The 27,707-nt window shown below is 43.5% G+C and overlaps 1 protein-coding gene across 3 annotated transcripts in view; it reads left to right on the forward strand.

Annotated features, from left to right (window-relative positions):
• MPZL1 (myelin protein zero like 1) overlaps window positions 1–26,816 on the forward strand; it is a 49,204-nt gene extending 22,388 nt beyond the window's left edge. Inside the window, exons 2-6 of one of the 3 annotated variants that reach the window (XR_012646072.1) lie at window positions 309–469; window positions 3,224–3,437; window positions 8,641–8,770; window positions 11,497–11,710; window positions 12,295–12,357. Coding sequence is in view for 2 of the 3 variants with exons in the window: in XM_074998223.1 (XP_074854324.1) it covers window positions 309–469; window positions 3,224–3,437; window positions 8,641–8,770; window positions 14,387–14,492; window positions 23,923–24,024 (713 nt within the window). In the remaining variant the exon portion in view is untranslated. Of the gene's footprint in view, window positions 1–308; window positions 470–3,223; window positions 3,438–8,640; window positions 8,771–11,496; window positions 11,711–12,294; window positions 12,358–14,386; window positions 14,493–23,922 lie in introns of those variants that run through there. The other 2 variants (XM_074998223.1, XM_074998232.1) reach the window with 2 other exon arrangements.
• Window positions 26,817–27,707: the final 891 nt, after the last annotated feature.

Consider the following 27,707-nt stretch of genomic DNA (forward strand, 5'->3'; position numbering starts at 1 on the left):
TGGTGGGGGGGTCCTTTTGGAAGGTCCCGTCTCCGTGGGCGGCGCGCGATTTGAAAAGCCGCACTTTCGAATCGCCACGGCCACCATTATGCTAATGAGGCACTGCATATTCATTGCAGTGCCTCATTAGCATCTTTCGAACCCACTCATTAACATGCCCCTTTCAAAAGGAAGGGGCACGTGTAGACACAGGGATGTAGTTCTGGAGGTGGTGCTATTTCATGACATGTTGCTTGTGTGTTGTTCATCCTTATAGACAGCTTTTGACTCTTAATTTTTCCTTTTCTTCTTTCCCACCCTCCAAACAGTGGGAGTATCAGCAGTTGAGATAAAGACACCAGAGGAGCTCTTTGTAGCAAATGGGACAGAGGCAAGACTTACATGCACGTTTTCATCTCCAGATGTGATCAGCAGTGCAGCTTCCATCTCCTGGAGCTTCCAATCAGAGGGAGCAACAACCCCAATATCAGTAAGAGCCTTTTGTTTGGGTTGATCCGGCTGTTTGGGGCATGGCTTGGAGGGGAAAATATTGGGTATGTTCAAGAAAGAACTCTTTGTGGTCAAGGCTGTTTTTTGAGCTATAGTTGTAGAGCAAGTCCCATGTCACGTTTCTGCTGCTGCACCCAACCCTCATATAAGCTTTTGTGTTTAGCTTGTCTTAAAATATCTTCAAAGGCTTAAACACAGGATGTCATGCTTTGTAGAACATTGGCTCTTTTCTTGCTGCTATGTACCTAGGTGCCAAAAGGGACCTGGTAATATCTGCTACTGAAGGGTTAAGGTGTGTGTATACTGCATCTGGGAATGAACCTCCCAGCCCTGGTAGACCTGTGCTAGTGGGAAATGAGCTGGCATGCTAAGGTTAGCTTTGTGGATATCATGATTCTGAAGGAAACTTGGGCGAGCTACTTGAACTCAATCCTAAAGGGTCAGGTGGATGTGAGAAGGTGAGCCATAATATCCATGAAGCTATTTCTAGCACACTAGCTTGAGTCCTGGTAGTGTGAGTGAGTCTTGGCTAGGGGGCTTGTTCCCACTAGCAGTGGATACATACCCTTCGGCTTGGTCTACATTGAAATGTTTGTTTGACCTAAATACTGTGCTAGATGATCTGAAAAATGTCACTGTGTGACAGTTAGGTCAACTTAACCTCCACTGTAGTAGCAGGCAGATCTAGCTACTACCTGTGGGGAGGCAGGGGGGATTTATTACAATGACAGTGGGGAGTTGAACAGCTAAAGTTGTTCACCCCTGCCTTTTATGGCGCTAGCATATGGTGGGAACCTTTTGTTTCCAGAAAAGAGTGGCCATGCCAAAATGGAGTCCAGAGTCATGTAGCCTGGTCACATATCCTTCTAGAATCACTAGCAGCCATTACTTAGACTGTTTGGAACATTCTCAGGAAAGCTCAACAGATGAGACATTAGGACTTAACAGAAACTTATCTCTTATTACCTTGAATAGGCCCTTCCCAACCAACTATATAGACTGAAAGCATCTTGACTAGTAGGCATCACCCAAGTGTAACTACATTTGAAGGATGGTCAATACTCATAATTTCAGATACATAAATGATACATGCATACAAATAAGTTCATCATATTCAGCAAGTCGTAACTTTTCTAATGACCTCTTACATGAGCCATCTTGCACATAATGCATCACAAGCATGCTCTAATCATACCATATATCCCTAAGAACATGGAGTACAGTATCTCCAAAGGTGAGGTAGTGAAGGGGCAGTGGAGTGACATGCATACAGCTAGTGCATTTTGTGGCCTGATAATCTTGCTAAGGGTCAGAAGCAGTGGAGAGAGAATGCTGAGCTATTTTAGATAGGCATGTTGAAATCTCTTTTTGCCAAAAAAGGCCCCAACCTTTAGTAATGCTGTTTAAAGTTGCCCACTGTCTTGTACCGTTCTAGAATGTGAGGAGTGGCTAACTTTAAACTTCTGAAAACCAAAAAATGAAGAGATAGAAGCCTTAATTCTAGCTCTAGCCTCCTTAAACGATGCCTGAATGCACAGACTAACCCTGTACTGGGCCTAACATGCTATAGAACACACGATCACAGCAAGAGAAGCCTGGATGTCTTCTTTGCTATGGTAGAACAAGCATAGCCTACAAGACATGCTGATTCTTCACAAACTATGCCACACTTAGCTACCACCCCTTGCTCTGAGTATCTTTTCCTGATAGGGTGCCTTAACTAGGCCTTGGAGATCGTAATCGTACATATTGCTAGAGTTCTAAGTCTCTATGGCAAGACCACTGTGCACTGCTGCTGACACAAACTACAGAACTAAGTGCTGAAATGGGGATGCTTGATCCTAGATAATACACCTCTTTGGCTTGCTTAACTACACCTAACACAGTTAATACAGCTGGAGTGCTGGCAGATTAATGAACAATCAGATCTTAAAGCAGCACAATTTAATGATGCCTTTTTTGTAATCCTTCATGTCTGCTAATAGTACCAGTTTTCCAGACCCATTTCCAGTGCCTATTGTTCAGTGTTCCCTTTATTTTTTTCCATCTGTGTGGAATAAATTTTAAGTCCACAAAACCATATGCCACTATTCAGCACCAGGAGAAACACATGCTGCTGGCTGTGGGTGCTCGGCTAATCAGTTGGATGACATTTTAATCCCTCCTGGGCGCTTGTGTTATAGAGAGCATTGTTTGTTCGCTGCAGGGCACAGAGCAAAGGCTGAATTGCAGAGGTACTGTTCTATTTAACTGGTTTTCAGAGGTTTGAGTTTAGTCAGTCTCTGGGTTCTGAAAATGCATGTGTGAGCTTAAATCAGTTTTTAGATACTTTGTACATGTTTGTATTTAAACCCTATTTTAATGTTAGTTTGAACATCTTTGAATTAAGTCTTCTATATTTAAATATTCAGACTTAATATTACGCTAACAAAATCTTCCATCTTAAATTAACTGTCTTAAAAATTTTGGAAAGGAAACCCCTTCACCATCACACACCAGCAAAAATCACATTGGGTGTAACTCCCTTCCCAAAGATATCTACGTGAATGCGTGATCAATGGAGTGACTGCATGCAATCTGTAAAGCTAGATATTGCAGGCCTCTGGAGGAATTCCTGCCACTTAACTCTGAATGTGGAGGTATTGGAAAGGACCCAGCAGATCTGGAGATGCTATAATAGTGAAGAAGAAGCATAGGCTTCGGATGTTTCTATATGCTCTCTTCCTTGTTGCAGTTCTTCCATTACTCTCAAGGGAGAGCATACCCTGGGAAGGACACACAATTTAAGAACAGAATCAGTTGGGCTGGAGACCTTAACAAGAAAGATGCATCTGTCAGCATAGCAAATGTGCAGTTCCGGGACAACGGTACTTACTTCTGCGATGTCAAGAATCCACCTGACATAGTTGTGAAGCCAGGAGAAATCCGACTAAGAGTTGTACAGAGAGGTACCACCCCTCACTAATTCTTTTTTTTTTCCTTTAGGTGCTGTTCTGGGTTTGGAAGAGACTGTTGGTTTTACCATTTTTTTTTTTTCCCCCAGATCCCCAGCAACCACTCTCAGGGTTTGTTGTTAGGTATCTTCAGTGGTTTAACATTAACTGTCTAGACTACTTTTTTTGTTCTTCATCCACAGTATTCCTAAATCCTAATTTTTGGCCAGGCCTAAAATCTGCAAACATATCCCATTTCTCTGTCGGCCAACAGGTGGCTCGTTTTTGGGGTAAGGTGGAATGTGGGCTTGGTTATATCATGCAGGGAAACTAATGTTTTGTCTGTCTTTATGATGGTGAAATAGATGCTTGACTCCATGCTGTTTGAATTTCAGATGGTGCAAGTCATTCTTCAGAACAAGACCTAAAAGAGCAGAGATTTTGAAGGGTTCTAATCAAGACCCATGTACTGTATGTATTTTAAGGCTAGTATCGCTCTGGGTAGGTCTGCACAACAAAATAACAGCTATTATTTTGAAATAACTCTCCTAGCATCTACACAACCCAACCACTATTTTGAAATATTTTCAAAATAATGGTTGGCTTATTTTGAGATGGATAAACCTCATTGCACGAGGAGTAGCACTTATTTTGAAATAGCTATTTCAGAATGGGGCTATTAAGACAGGGGCTACATCTACACTAGCCCCTTCCTTTCGGAAGGGGCATGGTAATGAGCTAGTTGGGAAGATGCTGATGAGGCACTGCCATGAATATGCAGTGTCTCATTAGCATAATGGCGGCCGCACGTGATTCAAAAGTGCCGTTTTCAAATCACGTGCCACCTGTGTAGACTGAGGTCTTTCGAAAGAACCCCCTGGACTTTGAAAGCCCCTTCTTCCTAAAATCAAATAGGAAGAAGGGGCTCTTGAAGTCTGGGGGTTCCTTTCAAACGGCCTCAATCTACACAGATGGCGCATGATTCGAAAGCGGCACTTCGAATCATGTGCGGCTGCCATTTTGCTAGTGAGATGCTGCATATTCATGGCATCACCTCATTAGTATCTTCCCAACTCACTCATTACTATGTCCCTTCTGAAAGGAAGGGGCTAGTGTAGATGTAGCCAGGGAATAGAGCCCATAGTGCATCCAATGGCTGTATTTAGAAATAGGCTCTAGGTGTGTAGATGCTGTATTTCAAAATAGCTGTGCTATTTCAAAGTGCGTTTTGTGTGTAGCAGCACTATTTTGAAATAAGGCTGCTGTGTAGACATACTCTCTGAGAGCACAATAAAATAGAATTCATCCGGCCATTAAAACTTCCTAAATAGTTGTTAGAAAGCAGTTGTATCAAGAGTTCGACGGGTTTACAGGTCATTTTAATGAGAAATGAAACATGGATCATTACCACAGACTTAATCTCTGCTTAGAGAAAACATTATGCAGTATTTAATCAAATCTCTCAGATTAGCAAGGTGTTATTACAGGGGATGCAGAGGGGTTTTGCATGTCTCTGTGAGTGACTGACTTCCATGCAGTCAAGAGCCCTCTTCTCTCTTCCAGTTCAAATAACTTCTTAATGTGCTTTGTGACTTTTCACATGTAAAATTGATATGGAAGGCCCTTATTTGAGACGCTTATGTCAATTTTGCTTACTCTAGTAAACTAACTGTGGTTTGTACCAAATGAAATGACTTTCAGAAAACAGTTATGAAACGCAACCATTGTGACTTCTTAGACAGACAGGGCCTAAACTCAAAACTGTGAATGTTGTGTATAGACGTGACGTATAAGCATGGTTTATAGCCTGTGCCTAACTGGCATTTCTCTCCTCTAAGGTACTTAGCGGTTCATTCTCTCTAAATTAGATCAATTTGATGGTTTATAGCAATTTTTAAAAGCTATAATAAAAGGATGTAAGCTAGCTAAGTTAGATTCCTTCAGATCTTAAAATGCTCTGCCACAGCAACCTTAAACAAAAAGATGTTCACCAAGAGCTGATCACTAATAGAGGTATTATAGTTTTTGTGATCTAGTACAACCTTAGAATCATAGAATGCTATGACTGGAAGGGATCTTGAGTGGTCAAGTCCAGTCCCCTGCCCTCATGGCAGCACCAAGTACTGTCTAGACCATCTCTGACAGACATTTATCTAACCTGTTCTTAAATATCTCCAAAGAGGGAGATTCCACAATCTCTGAAGGCAATTTATTCCAGTGTTTGACCACCCTGACAGTTAGGAACTTGTTCTTAATGTCCAACCTAAACCTCCCTTGCTGCAGTTGTAAGCCCATAGCTTCTTGTTCTATCCTCAGAGGCAAGGAAGAACAGTCTCCCTCCCTCTGCTTTATGACACCCTTTTAGATACCTGAAAACTGCTATCATGTCCCCCCTTAATCTTCTTTTTTCCAAACTAAACAAGCCCAATTCTTTCAGCCTTTCTTCATAGGTCATGTTCTTCAGCCTTTGATCGTTCTTGTTGTTCTTTTCTGGACCCTTTCCAATTTCTCCGCATCTTTCTTGAAATGCAGTGCCCAGAACTGGACACAATACTTCAGCTGAGGCCTAACCAGCGCAGAGTACAGCGGAAGAATGACTTCTCATGTCTTGTCCACAACACACCTCTTAATGCATCCCAGGGTCATGTTTGCTTTTTTTTTTAGCAACAGCATCACACCAACTCATTTAACTTGTGATTCACTATAACCTCTAGATCCCTTTCTGCCATACTCCTTCCTAGACACTCACTTCCCATTCTGTATGTGTGAAACTGATTGTTCCTTCCTAGGAATAACCTTGATTATCTGGCATCCCCAGAGAACAGGATCAAATCATCTGATTACTTGAGCACCAGCCACGCTGCTGCTGGCAGGGCACCCAGTCCCCTGCCATGGCCAGCAGGGCAGCCACTCTCCAAGTGGCCCCATGGGCCGCAGTGTCAGATAAGGGAATTGCTGGTTGTCCAAGTGCTGGATAACCTGGCTTTTCCTGTACATTTAATCCAATGCAGAATCTTCAAAGATGTGCCAAACAGCAAACAGTTGCACAAGCATCTTGGTACATAAAAGTAATTTTAAGCTTCCACTTGAAATTAAGACTCCTCCTTAGAAGCCAAGACAAAAGTGTACAGTTCCATTATCTGTTTCTTCAGTAAACTGTTTCATCCTGCTGAGTCAACAGTTGTAGAGTCTTTGTGCCACTTCATAATGTGCAGGAAAGTGGACACTTGCAGAGCCTCTTGGGTATTTCTTTGAACTTAAGAATGGACATTGGCAGAGAGGACCCACAACTGCCAATGAGAGAAACTGCAGCTTGTGGAGATGAGCAACTATGTGCGAGAATGGTTGGGGTCAGTATCTTAAGCAATGAGTTATACTCAGGAGAGACCCACAGGAAATATCTTCTGATGGCAAAATGAGGACTACACTATGATGGACTAAAACAGATACTGCTCCAAAAAGATGTTTGTAAACTGCACAAACCATTTTTGGCCCCTTGAGATCTCATGGAACTTTCCCTGGACAAGGTAGCAATAATACGGTGGGAATTAGAGGTATGCCTTTTTTCCCTCTATGGTCAGAAGGTGACCTAAAGGACTTGGGTGACCAGTGGAACACTGCAAGTCTGATTCACTCATGTGGGCTTTGCCAAGAACATGTTAGACAGCTGCTTAGTAATTTGTCTAACTGTCCTTTTCTGTGTTCAGTTATGTGATCCATGAAGCTGAAGTATCTGGACAAAAAGACATAACAGCTGCCCACTGAAGGGGCCCTACTCTCCCCGCCACCCCGCCATTACCTTATCTTGCCTAAGTCACATTATCATGTTTACTTTTTTCTTTTGTTTCTCCTAGTATTTTAATGAAATCTGGGAAAAGAACCAGATACAGTCACTAACACCTTTTGTTAAAATTAACTACCTGAATGTTCGTTCTTGCCAATGCTCAGACGCTTGCAAATATTACTACCTTTGTATCAGTTCCAACTAATAGTTTTATGTGCATATTTTGCTGTGTGATAACAAACTTGGTAATATTAAATTTAATCTCAAAGCATATATTTGAGAGACAAGGTGGGTGAAGTAACTTTTTATTGGCTCAACCTCTGTTTGAGAGAGATGGAGCCCAGGGAAGAGCTTTATGTAGCTCCAAAGTGCATGTCTCTTTCCAACAGAAGTTGGTCCAAAAGCTGTTGAGCTACACTGAGTTCTTCCTCAGGACTTGTCTTTCTTATCAACAGAAGTTGATCTGGTTTAAAATATTACTTTTAATATCTCGAGACTGATACATCTGCAACACTGCATACAGCATGTAGCTGTGTCAGTTCTGTAAGTGACTTACAAAGCAGCGTTATAACTTTTAAGTACAACTTGAACCTTAGTTATTTAGAAATACTAAAGTAACTGAGAGCTAAGGTTTGGAGAACCTTCTGCATTGTTAGCCTCATTCTGTATGAGGAAACTGGTCACAGCAAGGTTTGCTTTTGGTACAAAAGTTTCTGAATAGCAGCAGTCTGGGATTGACTCATCTTGTGGTTTCAAGCTCTCAGCTCTTCAAGAAGAGGGAGAAACTCTTCAGCTTGTAAGGAAAAGACTTTTCCTATTGCTTGAGAACTTGGCTATTGTGGCATCAAAGTCTATAATATTGGTTAATGCTAGATGAACTGTGAATATTTTTAAAATTGTTTCCTACATATTTGTGAGTGAATTGCATCTTAACCAGGAATACCATTAGGATGAGTAACATTTGAATTAAGATGACACCTTTTACTAATTAAACTAACTTCATTAAACAAAGTGTGTTTTGAATTTTTAGGTTTGAGTTATAGGCAATTCCACTTACGTTGCAGTTCAGTCACTGATTTCAGTGACAAGATGATAAAAATTCAGAGTCCAAAGCACATGCCCTAAATGGGGGTAGAACTAGGGTAGCTTACATGCACAAGACTGCTATAAATCTCAAATGCATTTGCTAGATTTTTTTAAATTTATATTTTCTTGTTAGAACCACAATTTACAATAATTACTTTATCAGCGATTTGTAATGTGGATACTCTGCACCCTTGAATCTTGACTTGGTCAACTGCAGTGGTTTAGTTATCTAAAGCAGATGCCACCCTGGAGTGTCTTGTTCAAATTTGTATAGCCTTAATTTGTCTCACATTTTTACTAAATGGAGCATGAAGCAAAGTTATTGAATCTTTCTTATTTTCCCCTCAGACGATCTGCCTACTTTCCCCATTGCTGTGGTGGTAGCAATAGCTGTTGGTGTGACTCTAACTGTCTTGCTGATCATCGCTATTATTGTGTATGTGGTCAGAAAGAAGAATTCTAAAAAGCATTACTCTGGGTAAGAGATTATACTTTTATACTGGAGTGGGGGAGACACGAAGGTGAAGGAAGAGTGAAAAGACCATATATGGTTGAGATAAAGGAGTTATTTCTGCCAAATCCTGTCTTCAGGTGGCAATCCATGATCTTCCCAACAGGAGGAGCTAGTCTGATAGCTGGGGAAGTGTCATTCCTATCCGTGCTCTCTGGGCTTGTGTGTTATTTTTAGGTATTATGCTTTAAAGGACAAATCTACCCTCAAGTGGTTTCATTACGATGCAAATAGGAGACACCTTGATTTGGAATAGATATTTCACTTGTTACTAAGTAACAGCCCTCAGTGATTTTTAAAAATAAAATAATTGAAATATTCTACTTTTAATTTCTTATGACATGTCAGTGGTGCATATTATATAGAACTACTAACATGAAATGTAAGAATAGGAATATAAAAATGAGGAGAAACTCCATAAAATGAAGCAATATTTAGAGCATTTTTTTAGGAGTACTTGTTCTCAGGAAACTTCTTGAAACAATTTTTAGTTTTGATTTGGAATGAAAACTTAACTTCAAAATTTCGAAGTTCTTAGCGAAATGAAATAGTTTGAACTTACTCTTTTTGTTAGTGATTATATTACTGGAAATAAATGGGTAAGATACCAAATGATTCCTGTGGGAACTAAGGACACCAGAGGAACAACTAATGAAAATTCCCAGCACTGAAACCATGTTGCAAGTGTGAATTTATATCCTGTGGGCAAAAAAAAAAGTGTAGGCTAGTTTGAACTGGTTCAAAGGTCTTTGTAAGCCATGCCCTGGAAACAATATGAAATAACAGATCCTTACCTGGGGGGAGGAAACATCTTGAGAACTGACAGATATGAGTCTGTGACCAATACAGAAAAAGACCTGGTGTGTTAGACAAACCAGAGTCTCCATGTGGAAGGTGTGTGACCACCTGGTGAGCTAGGCAGATGTACAAGCTGTTTGTTTTCTCTGAAATGCTTTTGCTCTTCATAAATAGTATTTTGCTTTAAGAAAACTGGCTGCACCACTTGACAACTCTGCTGTTCCTGAGAGAACTGCAGGTGTTGCAGTCACACCTGCTGAGGCAATCCTAGTGAATGCCATGGTCTAGAGGGAGTGAATTATGGGATTCCACCCCAAGGAAGGGGAATGCAGGAGGCCCAAAGCTGAAATCTCAGGGGCAGAACCTCAGAGACCATGCTGTGGGGGGGTCAGTTGCTTCTGGCACCATTCCAGATGTGAGGGTAGCAGGTGTGGGATCTATGACAGTGGGACTTAGCTGACAGTACCAACAGCACTGAAAACAAGTACTGTAAAAAAGCACAGAGAAAAGTCAGTCACTTGGGGAAAAGACAAAACTGGGAAAAATGAGTTATGAGCAGCTAAGAAAAATCAGCTGGTAGAATTATGCAAAGGCAGCTAAACACAAGCTGATACAGGCACAGCTGGTTCATATGCCATACTCAGAGGACTCAAAATGGTACTTCCAAGCCGTAAGGGCACAAAGATCTCTGGGATAGACGGCAGAGGTTGAGGGAGACCATTTCCAACTAGAAAGTGGAGGAGAGGAGGATGACAACTATCAACTGTGCTTCATCCAGATTGAATTTACTATTGCAACAGGTTTGTGAGGAATAGTCTCTGCAGTTTGAAGAAAGGCAGGCTGCCCTTGGAAACCTGGAGACCAGGAGCTGATCCAGGCCTGGCCTTAGGGTTACTTTGGGGCCCACGCCTTCAGGGCCCTGCACTCCTGTTTACTGTAGCATCCGCCAGCTGGGCCTCCCTGTCAGGATGCCACCTTGGGTCCTGCCCACTGGCCAGTCCCCACTGGGTTTGGCTCTACATCAACACAAATACAGACAGGACCAATATGAGCAAGAAGAGAGGGATAAGCAGCTGCAGGAAAGAGGAAAGATGGAGCTTGAATTGGAGAGGGCTGAGCTCCCCTAATCTAGTAGGTAGGGATAGTTCCCATATGTCTGGTGGTTCTAGGCATAGACTTCAGAATTCCTGGCTTGCTTTAGGGATGGGTACATATATCAATGCTTTTGAAATGAGTTGTGAATTGAACAGCATGGGTGTAAGGGTATGGAGGTGTCTGGCTTCACTAGGACAGTAGGATCAGGCCTAGAGAAATTTTGCTGTCCTGGGATGGGGGACACCTCAGAGGGACCCTGGAGGAAAAGCAGTAACAAACTGGATCACGTTTCTGGTGAGTGACTCTGTCTGCAGAGGTCCACTGAAATGCAAATAACTTCCCCAAGGCTACAACTGTTTAGTTAACACTGTGGCTGTGTTGCCTGAAACAGCGAGTCACACAGCCTTCTTGCTTGGGGCGTATGTTGCTCTTGCTGATGGGTGTACGTGCCAAACTCCTCCACATAGGCTTAGCAGAAAAAGGTTATGAGACTGTATAAAATAACAGCTGTGCCTGTGGTGAGACGTCCTAACTGGGAGCTGACTGGCTAACAAACAGGCCCTGCAGGACAAACTGAAGCGTATTGGACTTCCCAGGGTTGGTCCCCAGGTGGAAGATGGGTGACCATTTAATTAATTAGGTGTATGAGTTAAGATGTTTTCTCTCATGCTTGTTCTAAATAGTTGTTTTTTGAAAGCTGGCTGGTCACTGAAATAACCCAGTCACTGCCCCTGTGAGAACAGCATCAGGTGCTGAAATCAGATTTGCTGAGATGATTAGTGAATTTTTGGGATTTGCAGCCTTGGAGCCCACTTTATAGAGGAGACCCATTGGATTATGCTCAGAGAAAGGCAAGAGCTGCAGGCCTGATACATAGATGGCATGCCCTCAAGGAGGCCATCAGGAGGTCAGAGGTGCAATTAACTTGAACTGTGACTATATCTAGAGGACTCTTCCCCACCCCCTGTTCCCAGCTGGAGAACTTGGAGAAAGTGGGTTCATTACAATGTAATGGTAAGACTGAATGAAGTGAAGTCAGCTGTGTGTGCTCAGAGTTTAGTGTGGAAACCCTGGCTTCCTCTATGCATGTATTTTCCACCTAAGTAAGGGAAGCATGTAGTGATGCTAGTGGTGCTTCTATCAGGAATCAGATGTCTTGCCTTGAGTTGCTTCACTGTAGTGTGTTCCACCTGAAGGACACCAGCAAGGGTGCCAGGGTTGGGTCAGTAATGTTTGTGCACTGTGTAGACTGCCTTCCAGTAGTTTTCCTTCAACTTCATACTGCTTCCACTGACCATACCAGCTCTGCATGTGTTTGGTTGAGGGAGGGCCAGATGTGCTGTGATGGTTAATATCACCAACAAATGCTCCTGGACTAATCTTTAAATGAAACTAACCCAATATGTGACGGATGTAATGCACAGATTAGGATAATGGTTCTGTCTTGAGCTCAAGTGGGGAGGGGTTATTTAGGTGGTGGTGGAATCCTTGCATGGCAGTGCCAAAACCTCCATTCTTACTCTGACTTTTTTATTTTTTTTCCTTTGTGCCTTGATTTGTTCTGGGATCGGATCCTGCTTATTTTCCTCTCCTTACAGAGATCCTGATATAGACGCCAGATTGGGAATGTAACAGGGCTGGGTCTCCTCTTCCAGTCCCACTAGACACCATGGTAACTAATCACATTGGTGGTTGCTGTTAATACCTGTGTGTATGTCTACACGTTTCCTCTTCCCTTGCTGACTGACCAGCTAGTTCTGTGCTAACCTAACTCCATTGTGACTTGTGCTGGATGCCTATTACAGACTGTTGGCAAGGGGATGGTGCATTTCATTGGGTGCTTGGGTTTCATTGTCTTGTGTCTAATTGGGGCAGGGGGTGGGAAATGCTACTTATCCCAAACAGTGTACTTAACTCTTCTTATAGCGAACTCACCAGTGGACTAGAACATGGGGCATTCAGAGTTCTTCCCTGTGGGAATAAAAATTCTAAATTCCCAGTGCCTATTTCTCTCTGATGATGGATTTCTAAAGTTCCCATTCTCATGATCTCTAGATGCACAAACTACTTAAAATTGCACAGTGACTTTTTCAGATAGAATACACACCTTATAGGAATATTCAGTCAATCCCAGAAACATGTCATAATCCATTTTAGCCACCTAAAGAGCTGCTCTTACTTAATGCCAGTCAGAGTAAAAGCTCACTGCTGGTCTCCAGGTTCCTTTCCCCAATTCACCTTTTTACTGGCACGTGTCTGAGGTTCTGGCTCTCTAAAAGTTTGATTAATCCTTTGGATGATAAAAAGGTTGGCCTGTGAGGAGTTGCATTCTACTCAATGTCATTGTCATTATTCATGTTTGTATTTGCTGCATGTGTTGTATGTGTACAAGATGGGCATTGTGGGAAGGAGAGGGGTTAATTAGTGGGCAGAAATCATTTTAAAAGGCATACCTCTATTTATTTTGTGTTTTAGGAAGAGGTGGCCTGTTTCTGTAGCCTCCTCTTGGGTAGGAAAAGAAATCAGGCCAGTGTTTTGGTCCCAACAGCAGCCTACTCCTCTGGGATTGCCTAATGAGATTTTAAAGAACCCCTGCTCTTTTTTTTAATCTCCTTTAAACCCAGGGTCCATCCCAGATATCCAGTTGTTTCCTTCTACCTTCTTTCCCCAGTCTCTCCTATGGAGATTTAAATGAAAAGCAAACAACTGAACTAAATTTACAGCTCTCAGCCTCTTTCCTAAAACTATTCACAGAATTGCTAAGTGAAATATCATTCCTGTTACACATATAAGAGGGGGCAACTTAATGACCCAGCCTGTCTGCTGCTTTTTGCCTACAATCATAGAATCATATCATAGAATACTAGGACTGGAAGGGACCTCGAGGGGCCATCGAGTCCAGCCCCCTGCCCCAATGGCAGGACCAAGTACTGTCTAAAGCATCCCTGATAGACATCTGTCTAACCTGTTCTTAAATATCTCCAGCAATAGAGATTCCACAACCTCCCCTGGCAACTTATTCCACTGCTTGACCACCCTGACAGTTAGGAACTTTTTCCTAATGTCCAACCTAAACCTCCCTTGCTGCAGTTTAAGCCCATTGCTTCTTGTTCTATCCTCAGAGGCCAAAAAGTACAAGTTTTATCCCTCCTCCTTATGGCATCCTTTTAGGTACCTGAAAGTTGGCATCCAGAGAATAGGAGATTGACTTGTCTGGTATCCCAGGCTAATTCAAATACAAAAGAATTCAACGGGAGACATGGACCCACCTGTGTTGCATGGAGGAGCTGGTGGCTCTGACCATGTTTGTCTCCACCTGTGGTAATGATGAAGGCTTCACTTACGTGGGCTGATGAGGGGGCAATTTAACCTATGCAGTTAGAAAGTAGTTTTCAGTCACACCTAGAAGTTCTCTGATGCCTCATATATAGCACAAGAAAGCACATTCCCAGGGTGTAGGGCTTAACCAACTGTAATAGGTAGAGGGGAATAGCTGTGATATGTATGAGGCTAGGTGAAAGAGTGACTGGGTAGGCGGAGAGAATGTGTGAACTGGTCTGAATATCCATTGTGATCATTTTTACTTTGGCATAGCCTGTCACTTCATCCTGCCATCACTCGCTTTTTTTTGTTTTGTTTTGTTTATCTCTTGAATGTTGTCCTGCAAATTCTGCTCTGCCACCTCGTCAGCTGCAGTACCTCTGAGAGCTTGATGTCGCCGATTAAGCAGGCTCCACGGAAGTCACCCTCTGACACAGAGGGTTTGGTAAACCACGTGCCCGCCAGATTGCACCAGGTAAATTTTAGTACCCTCCAATGCAGGAACCTCCCAGGGTGTGGGAGAGGTAGATCCATGCTGGGGAGAGAATGAAGGTGGGGTGGAAGAGGGTGAACTAGTTGGCTGTGTCACTCAATATACTCAAGCAGTTGGGAGGAAAAGGGATCCCTTCTGGATGGGATAAGGTACTGCTGTAGCTGGGCTTGTGAATTGTACTTCGTAGCTTCAGCACTTTCAGAAAAATGGAGTGATTCAGCCTGGCAGTTAATAAGTAGACAAGGAGGTACATATCCCTTCTGGCTTTGTCCTCTTGTGTGTGAGATTTGTTGTTATGGTAGTTAGCAGGGGTAACTAATAGGAATTAAAATCCTAATGGAGACAAGGCAGATTGCTGCAGTGAATTCTGATAGGCAGTTGAGGTGATGGTTGTCTCAGCAAATGCTAAGACCAAGGTTCATCACGAAACTTGATCTGCTGGTTTGAGCAACAGTTTTTCTGGTTTGGGCCAGGTACTGACCAGGAATGGGATATGAACATGGATCCATGTCCCCTGGGTTGAAATAAAAGCCTTCTTACTCATGAAAACTATTTAGTAGCATTTTACCACATGTCAATTAACTCCTGGTAACTAGCAGGAGGTAAGAAAACACCTTTTTTTCCTATTACAGGTGCATCTTTAGACTGGCTGCACAGTAGCTGGGAGGTGTAATTCCCAGCTCTGTTTCAGTTGTGCTCTAAAAATAGCAACAGTGCCACAGAGGCCTGGGCCTGTAGCTTGGGATAGCTGCTTGAGTAAGTCCCCAGGATCTTGGCCAGGGTTTAACCTCTTGCAGGCAGCCTGAGCTGCTGTCTAGCCTGCTGCAGCCACGCTGTTTTTAGTGTAAGGTCTTTCAGAGCTAGTACGTATGTCTACTAGAATTACGACTCCCAGTTGCAGTATAGATGTATTCTGGATGGTGAATACACCCTGTTTTTTGAAAGTGAGTTGATTGTAATTGAAGCACAAAAGTATCTGCCCTGTGAGCATGATGCCTGTACACTCGTTCAACCTTGTGGACTTCCAAAAGTTCAGTTCACTCTCCTAGGACTTTGAACCTCTCTGGTTCCCCTCAACAACTGAAGGCATAATTTGATGCAGTTTTAGACAGTCATCCCACAGGAAATGAAAGCTGTCTTAATGAGTGATGGGGAAAAGTCTAGCAGAAAGCCTTGAAAGCTCTCAAACAGGGATGTGGCATAATATGGGTGTGAGTTGGCAAGAATGTGCAGGACTCCTTTCTACATCCACACTACAGCATTTACAGTGCTGCAGTTGTAGCACTTCTGGGGAAGACACTGACTACCATAGAATCATAGGCTGGAAGGGACCTCAGGAGGTCATCTGGTCCAGCTCCCGGCTTCAAGCAGGATCAACCCCCACTAAGTCATGCCCACCAGGACCTTGTCCAGATGGGACTTAAAAACCTCAAGGGATGGAAAATCCACCACCTCTCTAGGCAACGCATTCCAACGCTTCACCACCCTCCTGGTGAAGTAGTTTTTCCTAATATCCAACCTACACCTCTCCCTCTTCAACTTCAGACCATTACTCCTTGTTCTGCCATCTGATACCCCTGAGAACAGTTTCTCACCCTCCTCTTTAGAGCTCCCCTTCAGGAAGTTGAAGGCTGCTATTAAATCACCCTGAAGTCTTGTCTTCTCTTCTGTAAACTAAACAAGCCCAAATCCCTCAGCCTGTCCTCACAGGTCTTGTGCTCCAGCCCCTTAATCATTTTTGTTGCTCTCCGCTGAACCTGCTCCAGTACATCCACATCCTTTTTATACTGGGAGGCCCAAAACTGGATGCAGTATTCCAGATGTGGCCTCACCAGTGCCGAATAGAGGGGAACAACTACTTCTCTAGATTTATTTGAAATGCCCCTCCTAATGCAGCCTAGTATGCCGTTAGCCTTCTTGCTTACAAGGGCACACTGTTTACTCATATCCAACCTTTCATCCACCATGACCCCAGGTCCCTTTCTCTCGTACTGCTGCTGAGCCAGTCAGTCCCCAGCCTATAACAATTCTTGGGATTCTTCCGCCCCAGCTTCAGGGCTCTACGCTTTTCCTTGATAAACCGCATCAGATTTCTTTTGGCCCAGTCCTCCAATTTATCCAGGTCACTCTGAAGTCTCTCTCTACCCTCCAACGTATCTACCTCTCCCGTTAGCTTGTGTCATCCACAAACCTGCTGAGGGTGCAATCCAGTCCCTCATTCAGGTCATTAATAAAGATGTTGAACAACACCAGCCCCGGAACCGAGCCGTACGGCACTCTGCTTGAAACTGACTGCCATCCAGATATTGAGCCATTGACCACTACCCGTTGAGCCCGACTGTCAAGCTAGCTTTCTATCCATCTTATAGTCCAAGGATCGAATCTATATTTCCTTAATTTTATGGGCAAGAATGCCGTGGGAGACGGTATCAAAAGCTTTGCTGAAATCAAGGTATATCCCATCCACTGACTTCCCCAAGTCCACAGAGCCTGTTACCTCATCATAGAAGCTAATCAGGTTGGTGAGGCAGGACTTGCCCCTGGTGAATCCATGTTGGCTACTTTTGGTCACTTTCCCCTCTTCCAAGTGCTCCAAAATGGATTCCTTGAGGATCCCCTCCATTATTTTCCGAGGGATTGAGGTAAAGATGACCGGTCCATAGTTCCCTGAATTGTCCTTCTTTCCTTTTTTAAAGATGGGCACTATGTTTGCCTTTTTCCAGTCATCCAGGATCTCACCTGATCTCCAAGAGTCTTCAAAGATAATGGCCAAAGGTTCAGCAATGACAACTGCCAATTCCCTCACTACCCTCGGGTGCATTAAATCCAGACCCATGGATTTGTGTACATCTAGTTTTTCTAGATAGCTCAGAACTTGTTCTTTCTCCACAGTTGGCTACCCTCCTCCTTCCCATACTGCATTGTCTAGGACCGTTGCATGGGAGTTGACTGTCCGTGAAGACTGAGGCAAAAAAAGCATTGAGTACTTCAGCTTTTCCTACATCATCTGTCACTCTCATCCAGTAACAGCCCCACATCTTCTTTGATAACCCATTTATTGTTAACATGCCTGTGGAAACCCTTCTTGTTACTCTTCACATCCCTTGACAGCTGCAGTTCCAATTGTGCTTTCGCTTTCCTGATTACTGCCCAGCATTCTCCAGCTGTATGTTTATACTCCTCCTTAGTCTACTGTCCATGTTTCCATTTCTTGTATGCATCCTTTTTGAGTTTAAGCTGACTAAGGATTTCCCTGTTAAGCCAAGCTGGTTGTCTGCCGTGTTTGCATTTCTTCTTATGCAGCAATCACAGCAAGTTCCTGTGCCTTCAGTAAGTCTTCTTTAAAATACTGCCAGTTCTCTTGAACTCTTTCCCCTTCATCTTCGTTTCCCAAGAGATCCTGCTCATCATTTCTCTCAGAGAGTCGAAGTCTGCTCTTTTGAAATGAAGCGTGAGCAGTAACATACAGACCCTTGTTCCTTTTGTCTGGATCCTGAAATTTACAATCTCATGGTCACTGCAGCCCAGGTTTACACCCACTTCTACTTCTCCTACTAGTTCTTCCCTGTTTGTGAGCAGCAGGTCAAGTTGTGCACGGCCACTGGTCAGTTCTTCAGCACTTGTACCAACAAGTTATCCCCAGTAGTTTCCAAAAACTTCCTGGATTGTCTGTGTGCTGCTGTATTGGTCTCCCAACAAACGTCTGGATGATTAAAGTCTCCTATGAGAACCAGGGCCTGTGATTTGGAAGCTTCACTTACGTGCCTGAAGAAATCCTCATCTCCGTGATCTGGTGGTCTGTAGCAAGCACCAACTACATCACCTTTGTTAGTTCTGCCTCTAAGCTTAACCCAAAGACACAACTGGATTTTCTCCCTCCATATGCTGGAGCTCTGAGCGATCATACTTCTCCCTCACACAGAGTGCAACTCCTCCTCCCTTTTCTCCCCTGTCTGTCCTTCCTAAACAGCTAATAACCTTCTATGACCGTGCTCCACTTATGTGAATCATCCCACCAAGTCTTTGTTATTTCAGCCACCTCATGCTTCTTTGACTGTGCCAGGGCCTCTAATTCTTCCTGTTTGTTTCCTAGGGTTTTGGAATTTGTGTACAAGCATCTTAGAGAAGTGGCTGATTGGCCCATTTTCTCTTCACCCAGGAAACCTGCTTGATATTTCCCTTCTCCTTCCCCACTAACCTCAGGGCTTGTCACTGTCCCCCGATGAACCTAGTTTAAAGGCCTCCTCAGTAGGTTTGCAAGCCTGCCCACAAAGATGCTCTTTTCTCTTTTTGTTAGGTGGATCCTATCTCTTCCTAGCAATCCTTGTTCATGAAAGAGAATCCCATGGTCAAAGAAACCAAATCCTTCCCTGCTACACCGCCTATGCAACCACGCATTTACCTCTGTGATTCAGTGATCCCTACGCGGACCCCTTCCTTCCACAGGGAGGATAGATGAGAACACCACTTGTGCTCCGTATTCCTTGATCTTCCTTCCTAGGGTTACATAATCCACCGTGACAACCAACGGAGGAGAGTTGTCCTGTTAGATTAATAACTCCTGCCTTCCTGAGAGGTGGCAGCTGCGTTTGGTGGAAGAAGCCATCCCACTGACATAATGCTGTCTGCACTGGTTCTTAGGTTGGTGTACCTTATGTTACCCCAGATGAAGATTATTCACACGTGTGACCAACAATGTATACTGAAGGTCCTTGTAATGTGCCACTTACGTCTGATTGGAACTGCTAGCAGAAATGAGTAGTCTAAACTTTACTTTGTGAAAACCTTTCTGTTAAGTGTCAGATATGCTAAGCACATCGTAGAGCAGAATGAAGCCCAAGTCCCTGGCCCATACAGTTTACAATCTACATGCATGAAAAGCCACAATGTGACATTCTGAAATGGTAGGTTTAGGTGGTTTTCATTGAGCTCTACTGCTAGTGACTTAGAATTTTAGCCAGCGTGTTAGCAGGGGGACTTGTAGGTAGCCATACTTGCAGTTTTCAGAACTGTTTCTTAACTTTGTAAAATCAATTTATATTCCCCTTGGATGCCATTTGTCCACTAATAGATTTTTTTAAAATTGCTTCCCGAACAGATGAAGGAAGGCAAAACTATTTTCAGCTAATGTCAAAATTTAAATACAGCTTCAAGCTCTAATCTGGAATTCTGTAGCCACTTAACATCTGGGGCCTGGCATCCCTGTGGGTGCGCTTTGGTTGGCACACAAGGGGAGCCCTCCAGAGCTTGAGTGCTTCAAATAGCTCATTTTGTGCTCAAACTTGGAGGGAGGAGGAAGAATGGAGATGGGGGGGGCAGTGTGGGGGTACAGGCTCGGGGAGAAAGGTAGGACCCAGGGATGGGCTGAGGATATGGAGATTTGGTGGGAGGTAGGGGATTGGGGTGCTTACCTTGTGCTCAGGCCCTGGAGGGCACAGGTGGCTCAGCCCTACATTTGCAGGCATCCTCCTTAACCGCTTTCATTAGCTGTAAATTATGGCCAATGGGAATGACGGGTGGAGCCTGCAGGCCCCCATGCTCACTTCCTGAGCGCTGGGGTTCCCCTAGTTCTGTTGATCCATATGGTAGCTGTGGGTAGTCAGCAGCTCGTTTGTTTTAATTCTGACTCTCAACTTCAGTTTGTGGAAGCACTTTCTGAGGATAGCCCACTGTATACCTTTACAGTCAGTACCCAGGAAATCCCTAAGTTGTCTGCATCGGTTTCTCTAAATGTTCAGGCAGCTGGATACCTCCAAGTTTACTTTCACGGCCCTTTCCTCCCCAGCAGTTTTCTATGCGTTCTGTCTTGTCAAATTAGATATTGCCTGTTACCCGCTCCATCCTCCTCATTGTTTTCATTCTGCTATCTTGTTTGTCTGGATGTGGGGGGCTGTCCATTCTGAGTGCAAGAACTTTCTCGTCTAAATACCTTCCCTATTAACATAAAAAAATGCCCATATTGGGTCAGACAATGGTCAGTCTAGTAGAGTATTCTGTTGCAAAGTGGCCTTTGCCAGATGCTTCAGAGGGAACAAACAGAACAGGGCCCTTTCAAGTGATCTATCTGGTTGGCCACGCCTAGTTTCTGGCAGTTGGAGACTTCGGGACACCGGAAGCATGGCATTGTGTCCCTGATTATCCAGGCTAATAGCTATTGATGGAGATCTCCCCTAGGGTACCCGGTCTGGGTTCCAACATGGCACACAAATGAGCAAATACTTTCTGTTACTACGCCTAATACCGTGAATAATCAGCACCTGTTGAATACTGAGCTCCAGTGACCTGGGTTTGCAAACTCTTTGCTGGTCAGAGAGAAGTAGCATTGGCTCTAAAACCTGCCTGCAACTTCACTTGCATACTCAGGCTGTTTATGCTACCACTTACATTGGCAAAATTTATGTTGCTTGGGAGTGTGAGACTCTACTTACCCGAGCAACATAAATTACTCTGGCATGTGCGCTAGTGTGCACAGCAACACCTCAGCAGGAAAAATTCACTAGCCAACACAGCTACCAGTGCTTGTTTGGGGATGGATTAATTATGCCATTGGGAGAGTCCTCTGCTGGCGTAGGGCAGCTACGTGAGAGAACTTAGTGGCACAGTTGCATTTGTACAGTTGTGCCACTGTAAGCACTCTAGCGTAAACTTAACTTCAGTTCTTCTCAACTGAGGCAGGTTTTTAATTTGGTTCTGCAAGTCAAAAACAAATAGTAGTTTACTAGTGATGGTGCATTTTCATGTATTAAATATTAAACAGCCAGCACAATGGTGCATCACTTATAAAAACTGCGGTGAGCAGTCTGTGCTGGACAGAAGCCAGCTGTGCCATCCTAGAGTGGTTTCCTCTTAAAAGCACCCCTTCTCTTTAGCCAACTGTGCGACTGTCTCTGCTCTTCTGGCTTACTGTAAGAACACTTGCTGGCACTTGTGCTGCCTGCCTGCTGCCCTGAGGCTGCAGATGATCCTCCCTTCTGCCTCCCTTCTCCCCCGCCACTCCAGGATTCCCAACTTTCCCAGACTGGACATGCTTGTAGCAAATGGTGTCTGCCCAGGGAGAGCTGATAACCTGTTACAGCTTCTGCCCGTGCAGCCCTTCCCTCCCCTTGCGGAATGGCCAGTCCCCCCATGTGTGGGGGAGGGGGGTGGCAGAGGGAAGGAAAGGTGCTGGTTTGCATAGGGTACCAGCACTGATAGGAGGCTTTTAGCTTAGTTTAGCTTGATAAATATTTCCAGTTTCCACCAGGAGTAATTTTATAACCTCAATTCCCTCTTTTAACAGAGAAAAATAGACAATTTTGGAAGCAGCAGTTGTTGAGCTGCTGAGCAGCAATATGCAAGAGCTGTCTCTCAGCCTCTCTCAGTAGAGGGCCAGACTCTTCTCACTCCTTGCTTCTAATTACTGTGTTGGAGAGTGGATTGTGGAGGTGTTTGATTCAGCACAATCCCATATGAAACTCGCATCCTTCCAGGGAGGGAAAGGGAACTCTGGTGGGTATGTGAAAAGCTGCTTTCATCCAGAGGTCAGGGAAGCAGAGAAACTAACTGAAATTGACAAAGGGAAAATTGAGGAAAGGGAAATAAGGGCTGGTATAGAGACTTAAAATATCTTGGTTTTAGAACCACATTTAGTGATGTAATTTTTTGCCATTGAGGCAAAGTCAGTCACTTCCTTTTAGTTCTCATTAGGATTGTAAGTGTGAAGGAGACCAGGTCTGTTCTTTAAAGTGAGGTTGACACCACTAAGGTGTGCAAACTCTACTCCCTGACTGACCTAGCTGTGCTGACCTGCCACCTGGTGTTCGTACACAGAATAACCTCCTCTGGTGGAATAGGCACTGTCTGCACTATGGTGTTATGCCTGTGTAGCATTGGTGGTCATCTCCTATGGGGAAGGCTCTACAGCGTAGCTGCACTCTGCATGTGCAGACTGTTGAGCTGGAACCATTTCTCTGGTGGTTGCACCATCCTCAGCCTTGTATCCAGGAGCACCGTTTGCTATTAGGTAAGGGGCTGTCTCATCCCATACCTTTGTTTGCTCCTCTTGGCTTTCTATGTGTGTCTGCTCCACTTTTTGCCCCCATCCCAGCTTTGCAGAATATAACTGATTCAGATATAACGTTTGTGATGCTGATACAGCTTCCTTCCTGGCCCCTTGAAATTTTCAGAAATTTCACCCCTACTTGTATCTAATCCATTCAGAAAGTGTGGTACCCTAGCACAGCAGGGAAGTGGTCTTTCTGTTGAAATCAATTCCTGCCCCCCCCCTTGCTTCTGAGGCACCCACCCCTAAGCTGTGGAACACTCCAGTCCCATCCCATTCTATACTTCACATTCCTGCGGGTTGTTCAGGGAGCACAAGTATTCATGATGAACCTGTACATTTCCACAGAGAGCTTTTCGTACCTCTGTTCTGAATCTGCGTGTACATTGCTGCCCCCTAGAGCACTGAAACAATATTGTTTCACAGCATCTGTCAATTCTTTGGTGTGAACCACAGACTATGTGTAAGGATTCCTTCATTCAGCTCTCTGAACGTAATGGTTTAGCAGAACAGGTTAGGTCATGGAGAATACTAAATCCATTTAAAAACACACAAGGATCGGATTCTGTGTTGTTTGGGCAGGACAGAATGTGAGGACCTGTACAAGGCCTGATATTAAGTATCGGAGGGGTCTGTTATTAAAGGCCTGATATTGCTACTCAAGTGCTAGGGGAGCCTTCATGACCTGCAGGGTTAGACCTGCTGTTTTAAAACCAGGCTAGGGTACTAGATCAGTACTGAAGGAGGTGTACCATCCATTGAGTCTTCATTTGTTGAAGCATCTAAGTGGTCCTTGTTGTTATCATCACAGGATTGATCTGGTTGCATACTTAGCTGGTGAGTGGTGACTACATTATATATTGCATTATGGCTGCAGGCTAGAACTCATCCACTGTACTCGAGGGCCTAATCCTCCATTGTCCCAGTAAGGAAGTTGAATTGAGGATTTGAAGATCTGCAGTTAAAGTGCATGAAGTGAACACGCACTTAATGCAACCTGTAGCACAATATGATGCTTTGAAAATTGAACTGTAGCTTGCAGCTGACTGAGTTACGTATCTTCATAGCTTTCTGAGTTTGCTGAGGAAGCACTGATACATTTCAGATCTGTGGCTCCTTCCTTGCATTCTTCACACGCCACCCCATTCAGTTTAACATGAGGGCCTTGTTCTGCATGGTACACTGAAGTGGCACATAAGGCGACACCTGATTTTCTTATATAGATAAAGGCTCAGTCCACTTGCTTTAGGGTTCCATTAGTTATCAGGGTCTGTGCATCCACTATATTCTCACAGGAGACCGTTCAGCAGGGAGAGGGAAGTGCAACCCATTTATAAAAGTTCTGATTCTGTTTTATTTCTCTATCCTCAGGGCCCAGTCATTTATGCGCAATTAGATCACTCCGGCGGAAGACACAGTGACAAGATTAACAAGTCAGAGTCTGTGGTTTATGCTGACATTCGGAAGAACTGAGGAAATCTCCCACCATATCCAAAGCAGAACAAATTCAAACTGGAATGGCTTGAATCAAATGTGACCCAGAGAACTCACATGTGGCCTTTGATGCCTAGGCTAGGACCAATGCATGTGAATACAGAGAGATATATATGTGTTGTGTGTAAATAGTCTATTTAATCGTACAGAAGTGAGACCAGTGTTGCATGTTGAGATGCAGTAAGAATTCTGCTTATAAATGGCCAATATTCATATTTTTTTTTATCTAGGCTAAGGGGAGAAAAAGTGATAATTCATAACATGGCAATTTTTAAATATTTTTTTTGTCTGTCCTTAATAGGGAAACTGGAAGGTGCTAGGGGATTCTAGATTTACCTGATCAGTTGTCACAGGGGTTTTCTTTCTTGAAAGGATGGGCCTGAGGAAGGTAGTTTCTGTAGGACATTTCTTCTTTGCCAGTCTCTCTTATCTATTGTGTAAGATAAGGTGGCAATTGGTTAGATCTTTCCTCAGAAAAACTGTCGTCATCCCTCTGGGAGAAAGAAGAGCTAAACTATAAAGGGTCTGGTAAATTGTGGCCATTTGAAATGTCCACCCTTTGCTCCTTTTAAATGTATGAGAAGTTTTAGATTTATATAAAAGTGACATTCCTCATAGATTAATATTTTATGGCTAGAGGGGACCATTATTAGCTCATCTCGTCTGACTTCCTGTATGTTGTAAGCCATAGAGTTTCATATCAGTTACTCCTGTATTGAGCCCATGTCTAGTTAGAGCTTAAAGCCAGTCCCTTAAAACACAAGGACTGTGTCGGTCTGGTGGGGGTTTGTGCAGTGAAACTAAAACCCAGCCTTTCATAAGTAAGCAAAGGGGCATCCAGAAAACTTAGTATCTGGGTGACTTGTTTAGGTTAGATCCTGATGTGCCCTTCCCTGGGACAACCTGCTTCCAGTGAAACCTGCTGGGTCGTTTGTCCGCTAGTAGCAGGAAATGGGGGCTCTTCTGGAAAGAGATGACATTGCACTTTGTAGGGAAAGAGAAGTGAGTAACACTTTAGTTGCAATAATCTGCGTGTACCATCTTTCCCTGAAACTAGTTTAGAGTAAGGGGGAGAAATGTGATGAATGGGACCATCACAATCCTGCTGCTATAAGAGGACAGGGCCATCTTTGGTTCCATTGTCACTGACTCTTACTAATGTCCCATCTCCTGTGATCTGGTAGAACAGGAATAATTGAATAATGCATAAAGCACACAGCTCCACCTCTATTGCTGACACTGCATTATAGCTTGCTTCTTTGGGAATCTCCCCTGTGACCAATTCAGTCTAGTTGAAGGCATGTAAGCTAGACCCACACTGGAGAGATTCATTTCAAGATTTCTTGGATCCTCTTTGTTCTTCACTTGAGTCCATATACAAACTTTTATATTTTCAAAGGTTCATTGAGACCTCCTGGAAGGATACAAGCTGCCTCTTGTGTGTAGTGAACTGCGGGCACCATGACCTGTAGATCTTGTCTGAGCCTGGTTAGGGACATTGAGCTTTTACGTTTGTGGGAACGTAACCAACACTCCGTGGCTGGCATAGACAGCTTCTAGATGCAACTGTCTTAAAGCAGTAGCCAGAAAGACTTAATACATTGTGGGATTGAAACTATTGTGTGAACTTCTTTTCCCTTGACTTAACTTTGAAGCTTGTTTATCAGGAACAGTAACGTGTGTTAATGGAAGTGGCCTGTTTCTGACTGACTGAGCTGACTCCAGGTTTCGCTCTGTTTAGAGGAGTTTGTAGTTGCCTTGTTGCTAATGAGATCAGACCAGAGACCTGATGAGTACACTGGTAGCCAGTGGGACATGCAGAGTTTCCTTGATTCCCTGCTACTATCCCAGGTCTTTGTCACTTAAGAGAATGCAAAACTAGAAGGACTTTTAAAATTTGTCCCAGATTTGCTGCTCTTGTCCATCTTTGGCCCTGCTGAGGGCAAGTGCTAGGTAGACTACTTGTGACAAATGCTTAGTGTGAAGTAGGAGAAGGCAAGCTTGTAGCACAGCTGACGGGTAAGCAGATTCTCCCTTGTTGGAGTAAAACAGGTATAAAAACTGGAATGCTGTGCGACTGGGCTTGAAGGGATTAGATTTTTATTGGTAAATGTCAAGCATTGATTTCACTGTGCGCACACAAACTGACACACATTTCCATTGATAACTGAAATTTAGATATAGGGAAAATAAGAAAAATGCTGCTTTGAGAACATTTGAATTATAATTTATATATTTGGACATAGGGTGCCAGTTTGTGCTAATGTTTGTTTAACTTTTTAAATCTCAACATCTATTGTCATTGTCTCATCCTTCAATTTCCCATAGCTGTGAAAGATTTTAAACTAGAAAATGTTCAAAACCACAATTTTCGACAACTATGAAAATTTAAATTGATAAATTTAAAAAGGGCTTAAAACAAACATTGATATGTCAACCTGAATTATGAAGAATAAAAAATAGAGTTCTGCCAAGCTTGTGTAGAAGTATTATAGCTCAAAACCTCCCTCACCCTTTTTTCCATGAAAAGAAGGATAAACTGAGGACTGTCTTAGGTGCTTGGAGGAGGTGTTACTTTTGAGACCCTTTCCCACAGTTACCGTTGTGCCTGGTGCATAAGGCCCAATCTGTACTGGGAGTGCTCTGTTTAGTTCTAGAGTTCTTCTGACCTTTTAGTTTATGGCTAGAGAAACTGGAATTAGTTTTTTAATTTCTTTTAATCTTAAGAGTTGTTTGGGTAACCATCTGCCTTGTAACTCTCTTGCGCTCTGTGCGTGTGGGGGGGTGGGGGGGAGACTTGGTTTTCCTACAGAACAGACTCTTGGGATGGTGTAGTAAAGGACCATATGATCTCTAACAAAAATGCCCTGGAACCTGTTTTTAAACCTTCTTTGGAGTTTACATTATTCTTTTATCAGTCTAGGACCTTTTAAAATCAAGATTTTTCTCATTCATGTATGGAGGAGTGGGATTAGAGGATTGTTTTTTGTCTTGATTGTGAATCTCTGGTCAAAGATACAGTGAAGTATCTTGCACATGAAATGTTAAAGGCTGCCAGAATTCATAGAAATGTAAGTCTGGACGGGATCCCAAGAAGTCAAGTCCTGCCTCCTAGTTTTGAGGCAGAACCAAGTAATGGAGATCCCTAAATCATAAACTAGTTTGCTCAGACTTTGTTCCACTTTTTTTTTTTAAGGCCTCCCTCCTTCCTATCAAACACAAGCAACCCCTTTATTTTTAAGGTATTTCTGCACTTTCTAAAACTGGAATTTTAAGTTGAAGTTTCCTGCCTTCTCGGGTGAATGTACTGTGCAGTCTGGTTTCCGGCCCTCCAAAGCAGCTGCAACATGGAGTATTTGCCACCTTGGCATGGAGACAGGAGCTTTTGGTTCTTATTCCTGCAGATCTCTAACTTGGAAAGTAACTTCCAGAACAGGGGAGAAAAGCTACCTCCTCACTAAAACGATAGTGTACCAGTATCCTGCCTAGCTTTGGGGGTGGAGAAAGCAGGACAAACACCTATAAAATGGGTGTATAATTGTGGGATGGAGTCAGGTGTATGCTGTGTGGCCTCACTATATAAATTTAAGGCCACGGAGAGCTGGGGATTGCAACTGTGCTTTGTGCTTTGCTTGAACAGATTCTTTTGATTTGGATACTAA

Source organism: Carettochelys insculpta, chromosome 1 (genome assembly GCF_033958435.1).
Source record: "Carettochelys insculpta isolate YL-2023 chromosome 1, ASM3395843v1, whole genome shotgun sequence".
In the NCBI taxonomy this organism is placed as follows: Eukaryota; Metazoa; Chordata; order Testudines; family Carettochelyidae; genus Carettochelys; species Carettochelys insculpta.